Below are 9142 nucleotides of genomic sequence, written 5' to 3'. Positions count from 1 at the left end.
AAGAACTACGCGAATAAGGTTGTCTTGTGATGATATGTGATGAAGATTACTTAGAGATGGCCTCAAAATTTAACCTACCAACAAAATGCCCACTAACCTTTCTCATGCTTTTAGACCGATTACAAGATATAAATAGAAAAGTCAATTGGAATGTAGTTAGATCTTCGACTTCACTTCGGGTTAAGGAGGCTCTTTTTCTGCTATTTGATGAACCCTAGAAGAAGGGAGCGAGGTCGGCGGGAGGCCTGGCCAAGGGCGGGGTGAGGACTGCGCAGACTCAGCTTTTCCACTCCCAGAGGAAGTCGCGAGTGCCGGCGTCTATGGTCACCATGGTGACGGGACCAACTTCCGCCCCACTCACCTGCCCAGAGCCCCGCGAGGCGCACCATGGCAACCGGACCTCTGCGTCGCGGAATCTGGTCCCTCAGGTCGCTGTGGCTGGGGAATCGCGGCGGGCGCCGCCCCCAACCCGAGGGGACTCGAAAATGTACAGCCAGCGATTTGGCATCGTACAGCGGGAGGTTAAGGGCCCCACTCCCAAAGTGGTGATCGTGGTAAGCACGGGGTGTGTGTGAGGGACCCTACCGCTTTCTGCATCTCCCCCAACTCAGCACCAGCGCAGCCCACCCTGGCCCCCAGCAGGGGCTCTCTCGAGGGAAGCAGGTGCTTGATGCAGCAGCTTGAATTTTGAAAGAGGGAAGGATAAGGTCTCTTGCCTAGCTCTCGTACTCCGTCCCTCCCTACCCCCCAAACCCCCGCGTCGTATAATATTTACTTTCTGTATTTGGAGAAACACCACTTGAGATCTTAGGGTTTTCAGTCTTCCGAGACTGCTGAAAGAGGTCGTCCCCTTGCAATGCGGAGTGTGTGTCAAGGAAACGGTGCTGGGTCAGGCGGCAGGAAATCGGGGGTCTGGGCTGGCAGTGATTCAGCTGTACGGTCTTGGGCTAGTTCTACACGCCTAGGAAAATCGTCTGTTGAAGGAGTATTGGGCTGTGAGAGGTTGTGAGTGGTTATAGAGCCCTTCCTTTGCTGACTCAACCATAACAGAAGCGTCCCTGCAGGCCTGGGAATAGGAGGTTGGTTGCCTTTAAGGCAGGGGAGGTGGTAGGAGGCTGGGGGAATGTTGCGTGCTGCAGAGTTGAATAGGTCCTGCTCAGAACCCCAGACACTTGGTCCATGCACCTGCATTCCTTTGTTTCTACACACTGGTTTCTACAGGCTAGAAAACCACGTGTAGGTAGGCAATTATAGAGGTATTACTTGAGCCCCTGCTGTGTGCACAGCTCTGTGGAAAATACAGGGGTGAATACAGTAACCCTGGGAGGTTTACCCTTCTTTAGAAGTCTGATCCCTGCCTTCACGTTGCTTATCATCTAACTGCAGAAACAACTTGCTCATGCACAAAACCGTCAAAGGTTAACACAGGTTAATGATGTGCTATATTGTCTGTGTTGGAACATCGTGGAAGAAAGATCAGAGATGATGAGGGGTACAGTTTTATTATGCTCCATAGTGCACATAGCAGTTCTCAGTCAATTTATAGACCTGCTCACTCTTGTTTAGGTCCAGGGACTGTAGGATCTGGCTTTGGAAATCAGTAGAGTGGAGTCTTTTACAGTCTGTACGGTTCAAGGTGATCATTATAGACAGACTTTATGAGGGACAGAAATTGATGTACTTTGGGTTCTGTATGCAAACACTGAGCTCAGGGGCTGGGCCATTGGTCAGGTGATATTACTTGTGTTGGGAACCAATAAGGGTTTCTGTTCCACCAAATTACCACCAAACCAGAGAAGCAGGCCTATTGAATACTTTAAGTTTATAGAAGAATAAAGAAGAAAAGGAAGAGGTCAGAGCTGGTGTATCTCAGATGTCAGAGTGTGATAAGAAGTGTGGATGTTAGAGGTTGCAGAGTTGTGGTGGGAGAAGAATTAAAGCCACCAGAGGTGAGACGTGGATGCTAAACAATTCCTCCAGGAGAAGGTGGTGAAAGATGAAATGTCTGAAGTAATGGAGAAGCAAAAGGAGCAGCTATTTGGTGAGTGCCTCCTAGGGACCCAGTTATTTACTTCTTGAAATAATTTTTTAGGAGGACGTTTATTTTGCTCATTTTGACAGGTGAGAAAACTGAGACTTAAAAAGATTAAGTAACTTGCTCAAGATCACACAATTAGTAATCAGTAGAGGCCAGAATCAAACCTAGGCTGTAAGACATCATTCTTTAAGACATTAAACTGTAAACTGTAATAGTAGAAACTAATTTGAGATGTTGCAGTAACAAAAGCCTTCAGGGACCTTGAAAGTACAGAGTAGTTATTAAGCCCTTTGTTCTGAATTTAGCATGGTTTAAGAGTTGCAGTGTCCATTATGGTGGCCACTAGCCACAAATGGCTTTTGAGCACTTGAACTATGCGTAGAGACACATGTTGAAATGATAATATTTTGGATATATTGGTTAAATAAAAATATATTATTAAAATTAATTTCCCCTGTTTCTTTTTACTTTTTAAAGTACAGCTACTAGAAAATGTTATTAAATTACATATCTGGTTTATATTATATTTCTGTTAAACAGGACAGGTTTTGATTACATAATGCTAAGACTCTGCATGGATTGGCACCACCTTGTTGTTAGAGAACTCCAGATCATACCTGTTCGTCCAGAGATAGGGTCCTTCCTGACCACAAAGTCCTACACAAGATGCCCAAGCCTTAAAGGGCTTCCTAATCCCCAGCTACTGCTCAGGCTGTTTCTCACCACCCTTCACCCCCATCCCCCTCTTCAGTCAAAATGTACCTCAGAACCTGGTTCTTGCCCTGACAATTTGACAATTGATTCCTGATGACCTTGTTGCTTGGTTCCTGTTCTCAGCCCATCTGTCTACTGGGAGCGTGAGTTCCTATGTATATCCTGCCCTGGGTGCAGTCTTGACCCAGCTCTGCTTTGTTGTAACTGAATCCGCATTCATAAAATGTTTTATATATTAGAGAACAGTAGTTTGTTAACTAAATCTAGGCTCTAAATAATTTGGATATGGATTAGCTACTTCCCATGTTGTAACCCTCAACATCGTCTTTTGTCTCCAACCTACCTCAGCTTTGTATTATCTTGTTCAACTAATCTAGGTACATATATATATACCCTGAGCCCTGAATCTTTTCATGAAGCTATCTTCAAATGTTGGTTTTCTTTCCCTAGGAGATTCCCTTACCAAGTCCCAGTGCCAGTATTCTGGTAATCCTGACAGTGCTGTTCTAAGTGTAAATGATCAGATTGACTCTGCCACATGAGTTAAAGGTTTTGTTACTGTGAATCAGCACACCAGAGTCTCACTACCCACCTAAGGATGATTTGATAAAACTGGCTGAAAATACAAAGCTCAAGACCATGGATTTCATGGTGGCCCAGGAGAAGCAGGAATCACATCAAGCCCACCCATAAACATTGTTTCATTCATTCATCTTTCCCATTCATATTGAGAACCTGATGCTGGTAGGCGTGTTCATTGCTAGGAATACAGAAATGAAAAAGATATAGTCCATATGATTTTATTAAATGTGTCAATATGTATTCACAATGATGTATGCATTTCCAACTTTCTGGTGGAAGTTTGTATAAAATGAACATATTTACAGAAATTCAATTTACCCCAAAATGTCAGGAGCACAGCTCTTACATTAAACTTCTGGGCACAATAGAAATAGGAAAAAAGTTCTACCACTAGGGTTTTTTTGTTTTTGTTTCCCTTTTCTTTTCCTTCTTTCCCTCCCTCCCTTTCTATCTTCCTTACTTCCTTCTTAGTAAAGGGTTTTTCATTGTCACAACTCGTTATATATTGATATATCCTTATACTTAGATAGTAGTCTCTTAATTGAAAGAATTTTTCTGTTGGTAACTATGTTGTCCACCCCTGAGAAACAATGTGGGATAGTTGGTGGCAAGATCAAGGTCAGGAGTTAGAAGACCTCTAATTCCTGTTCTATCCAGGTCTGCCCTAACTATTTAAAGCACTTTGAGCAAATAACTTATCTATTGTTGAGTTATAACTTATCTAGATAATCCAGAGATTATCTAGTCAATTATCTGTTGACTAGATAATCTCTGGAGCCCTGTTCAAACGTTTAACTTTATAATTCCATGAACTTTTACTCAAATGGCATTTGAGAAATATTTGAGACTGATTTGATGACATCTTAGGTATAGGTTCAAAGAATCAAACAAGTTACATCTTAGGCACCTAAGTTGTTTGCAGTTGTAGCAGGATGTATTAGTTTTATATACCAAGTTTTGATTAATATGAGTTTTGGTGGAGGTCATGATTAATTGAAAATACGCAATTGATTTTGGGTCTATCATAAGTGGTAGTTGCTATTTGTTTTCAGAGAGCCAAGCCTCCCAAAGGCCAAGGGGCTGAGCATCATCTGGAAAGAATCCGACGCAGCCATCAGAAGCATCATGCTATTTTGGCTTCCATTAAGTCAAACGAGCGGGATCGCTTGAAAGCTGAGTGGGACCAGCACAATGACCGCAAGTTTGTGGACAGTCTTGTGAAAGCAAGAGTCCAGGATGCCATGCAAGGGTTTATCATCAATACTGAACAAAGACGAAATAAGTAAGGCTCGTAAACCAGCTGATCCAGACTCTGAAACATTCCTAAAACCACAGTTTGAGATTGATCAATCAAAAATCAAGTGAATTTTTACATTAAGGATCATGGCTGAGCTATGCATATTCCTACCAAACCAATAGCTATTGCTTGTTTCTGTTTTCACTGTGATAACCTATGTTTGATAGAAAGCAAAAGAACATATTGTTTCAAATTTCTTTATTTTTAATTAAAATCTGCTCATTTTGCTTTTTTGTTGAAGATACACATTACGTATCTCATCTGTATGTGATCAAATAAAACATGGCATAGATTAGTATCTTTATTGCTTTAAATGGCAACTAGTCTTATTTTATGGAATGCTGTAATGATCTTTCCTTCTTACAAAATTTATGACTGAACGTGTACTTCTGAAATCAGATTTAACAAAATAAAAATCAGTTAGTGAAATGGTACATGTGGCATGATAGTTTTAATTTCCTTTTCTGTTGTCATTTTGTTTTGTGAACTTAGGTTACGTGAACTTTTAGCATCAGAAGAAAATGAATATTTCATTGAAATGCAATTGAAAGAAGAAACAATTGAGGAGAAAAAAGATAGAATGAGAGATAAAGTCAGATTATTAAGAGAGAAGAAAGAAAAAGAGAGACAGGATTTTGTGGCTGAAAAGCTAGACCAGCAATTCAGGTAATAATATCAGAAAAACACACAGAATCTGAAGTTGGTATATTAAAAATTATTTAGGAAAGCTAACTACAGTAAAATGTAGCCTAAAGAGGGTATACACAGTAGTTGTACCTTTAAGTCTTGTTAATTATATATACATCATTGCATAATGCAGATACTGAGGAGTTTTGTTTGTTTTGTGGTGAGAATGCATAAGATTCACTCTCTTAGCATATTTCAAGTATATAATACGGTATTATTGCCTGTAATCACCATACTGTACATTAGATCCCCAAAACTTATTCATTCATCTTATAACTGAAAATTTATATCCTTTGACCAATATGTTCAGATTTCTCCCACCCCATAACCCCTGAGAACCAGCATTCTACTCTCTGTTTCTATATGTTCAACTTTTTTTTCTTAGATTCCACATTTAGTGAGATCATACAGTACTTGTCTTTCTCTGTCCGGCTTATTTCACTTAGTATTATATCCTCCAGTTTCATCCATGTTGTCTCAAATGGCAGAATTTTCTTTTTTATGCTGAATAATATTCCATTTCATACTTTCTTTATCCATTCATACGTCAGTGGTCACTTAGTTTGTTTCCATATGGTAGTTCTGGTTTTAATTTTTTGAGGGATCTCCATACTGTTTTTCAGAACGGCGATACCAATTTATATTCCCACCAACAGCGTACAAAGGTGTCCTTTTCTCTACCTCCTTGCCGACACTTGTCACCTCTTGTCGTTTTTATAATAGCTATCCGAGCAGGTGTGAGGTGATATCTCATTGTGGTTCTGATTTGCATTTTTCTGGTGATTAGTGATGTTTTCACATACTTGTTGGCTATTTGTATGTCTTCTTGGAAAAATGTCTATTCAGGACTTTTGCTCATTTTTTCAGTCAGATTATTTGATTTTTTTTTTTTTTTTTTGCTATTGAGTTAAATGAGTTTCTTATGTATTTTAGATATTAACCCTTTAACAGATATATGGTTTGAAAATATTCTCTCCCATTCTGTAGGTTGCCTTTTTATTTTGTTGATTGTTTCCATTGCTGTGCAGAAGCTTTTAAATTGGATATAGTCCTACTGGTTTATTTTTCATTTTGTTGCCTTTGTTTTCAGTGTCATATCTGAAAAATCATTGTCAAGACCAATGTCAAGGAACTTTTTCCCTATGTTTTCTTCTATGTGTTTTACAGTTTCAGGTCTTATGTTTAAGTTTTTAATCCATTTTGAGTTAATTTTTTTGAATGGTGTATATAGGGATGCAATTTCATTCTTTTGCATGTAGATATCCAGTTTTACCAAGACTGTTTATTGAAGAGTCTATCCTTTCCTCATTGTGTGTTCTTGGCCTCCTTGTAAAAGATTGGTTGACTATATATGCCTGGGTTTATTTCTGGGCCCTCTATTCTGTTCCACTGGTCTATGCATCTGTATTTATGCAGCTACCGTACTGTTTTGATTATGATAGCTTTGTAATATAGTTGGAAATCAAGTGTGTGATGCTTCCAGCTTCGTTCTTCTTTCTCAAGATTGCTTTGGCTGTTCAGGGTCTTTTGTAATTCAGTTGGAATTTTGGGAGTTTTCTTTTTCTGTTTCTGTGAAAATGCCATTGGAATTTGGATAGGGATTGCATTGAACCTGTAGATCACTTTGCGTAGTATGGACATTTTTTTAAAATTAATTAATTAATTAATTAATTTTATTTATTTTATTTATTTATTTTTGGCTGCGTTGGGTCTTCGTTGCTGCGTGCGGGCTTTCTCTAGTTGCGAAGAGCGGGGGCTACTCTTCATTGTGGTGCGCAGGCTTCTCATTGTGGTGGCTTCTCTTGTTGCGGAGCACGGGCTCTAGGGTGGACAGGCTTCAGTAATTGTGGCTCATGGGCTTAGTTGCTCCGCGGCATGTGGGATCTTCCCAGACCAGGGCTCGAACCCGTGTCTCCTGCATTGGCAGGCAGATTCTTAACCACTGCGCCACCAGGGAAGCCCCAGTATGGACATTTTAAAAATATTAATTCTTCCAACCCAAGGGACAAAGGATATCTTTCCATTTATTTGAGTCTTCAATTCCTTTCATCAGTGTCATAATTTTCAGTGTACAGATTTTTATCCTCCTTGGTTAAATTTATTCTTTCATATTTTATTGCTTTTGAAGCTATTGCAAAAGAGATTGTTTTCTTAATTTCTCTTTCAGATAGTTCATTTTTAGTGTAAAAAATGCAACTGATTTTGTTTGTTGATTTCAAATCCTATAGCTTTACTGAATTCATTGATTAGTTCTAACAGTTTTTGATGGAGTCTTTAGGGTTTTCTATATGCAAGATCATGGCATCTGCAAACAGGTAATTTTACTTCTTCCTTTTCATTTTGGATGTCTTTTATTTCTTTTTCTTGCCTAATTGCTCTGGCTAGGATTTCCAGTACTATGTTGAATACAAGTGGCAAGAGTGGGCACCCTTGTCTTATCCCTGATTTTAGAGGAAAAGCCTTCAGTTTTCTACTTTTGAGCATGATGTTAGCTGTGCACTTGTTATATATGACCTTTATTGTGTTGAGCTACAGTCCTTCTATATATAATTTGTTGAGAGTTTTTTTTTTTATCATGAATTTGTCAAACCTTTTTCTGTATTAAGATGATCATATAATTTTTATCCTTCATTCTGTTAATGTGGTATATCACATTTATTGATTTGCATGTGCTGAACCATCCTTGCATCCCAAGGATAAATTCCACTTGATCATGGTATCTGATTCTTTTAATGTGCTGTTAAATTTGCCATGCTAGTATTGTATTGAGGATTTTTGCATCTGTGTTCTTCAGGGATATTGGAAGTGTTTTCTCTTCTTCAATTTTTTTGGAGGATTTGAGAAAGATGGGTATTAATTCTTCTTTAAATATTTGGTAGAAATCACCAGTGAAAGCATCTGGTCCTGGACTTTTGTTTATTGGAAGATTTTTGATTACTGGTTCAATCTCCTTACTCATTATTGGTCTTTTCAGATTTTCTATTTTGTCATGATTCAGCCTTGGTAGGTTATATGTGTCTAGGAATTTATCCATTTTCTAGATTATCTAATTTGTTTGCATATAATTGTTCATAATAGTCTCTCATGATCCCTTGTATTACTGTAGTATCAGTTGTAATGTTTCCTCTTTCATTTCTGATTTTATTTATTCAAGTCTTCTCTCTTTTTTCCTTAGCTAGTCCAGCTAAAGGTTGTCAATTTTGTTTATCTTTTCAAAAAACCAGCTCTTAGTTTCATTGATATGTTTTATCATTTTTCTAGTCTCTGTTTCATTTCTTTCTGCCCTGATCTTTGTTATTTTCTTCCTTCTGCTTACTTTGGGCTTAGTTTGTTCTTTTTATAGTTCCTTGAGGTTTAAAGTCAGGTTGTTTATTTGAGATCTTTCTTTTCTCGTAATATAGGTGTTTATTGCTATAAACTTCCCTCTTAAAGCTGCTTTTGTTGCATCCCATAAGTTTGGGTATGTTGTATTTCTATTTTCATTTAAGATTTTTTTTTAAATTTATTTATTTATTTATTTATGGCTGTGTTGGGTCTTCGTTTCTGTGCGAGGGCTTTCTCTAGTTGTGGCAAGCGGGGGCCACTCTTCATCGCGGTGTGCAGGCCTCTCACTATTGCGGCCTCTCTTGTTGCGGAGCACAGGCTCCAGACGCACAGGCGCAGTAATTGTGGCTCACGGGCCTAGTTGCTCTGCGGCATGTGGGATCTTCCCAGACTAGGGCTCGAACCCGTGTCCCCTGCATTGACAGGCAGATTCTCAACCACTGCGCCACCAGGGAAGCCCATTTAAGATATTTTTTGATTTCCCTTTTCATTTCTTCTTT

General features: G+C 39.0%; 1 protein-coding gene across 2 annotated transcripts in view; it reads left to right on the top strand.

Annotated features, from left to right (window-relative positions):
• Nucleotides 1-73: 73 nt before the first annotated feature.
• CFAP53 (cilia and flagella associated protein 53) overlaps nucleotides 74-9142 on the top strand; it is a 73018-nt gene continuing 63949 nt past the window's right edge. For both annotated transcript variants that reach the window (XM_059894942.1, XM_059894941.1), the window contains exons 1-3: nucleotides 74-554; nucleotides 4387-4616; nucleotides 5124-5297. In XM_059894942.1, coding sequence (XP_059750925.1) covers nucleotides 321-554; nucleotides 4387-4616; nucleotides 5124-5297 — 638 coding nt within the window. In that variant the 5' untranslated portion in view covers nucleotides 74-320. The remainder of the gene's footprint in view (nucleotides 555-4386; nucleotides 4617-5123; nucleotides 5298-9142) is intronic.

This window comes from Balaenoptera ricei, chromosome 14 (assembly GCF_028023285.1).
Source record: "Balaenoptera ricei isolate mBalRic1 chromosome 14, mBalRic1.hap2, whole genome shotgun sequence".
Lineage (NCBI taxonomy): Eukaryota > Metazoa > Chordata > Mammalia > Artiodactyla > Balaenopteridae > Balaenoptera > Balaenoptera ricei.
The sequence above is the reverse complement of the archived record's forward strand: the minus strand, read 5'-3'. Positions and strand labels throughout refer to the sequence as shown.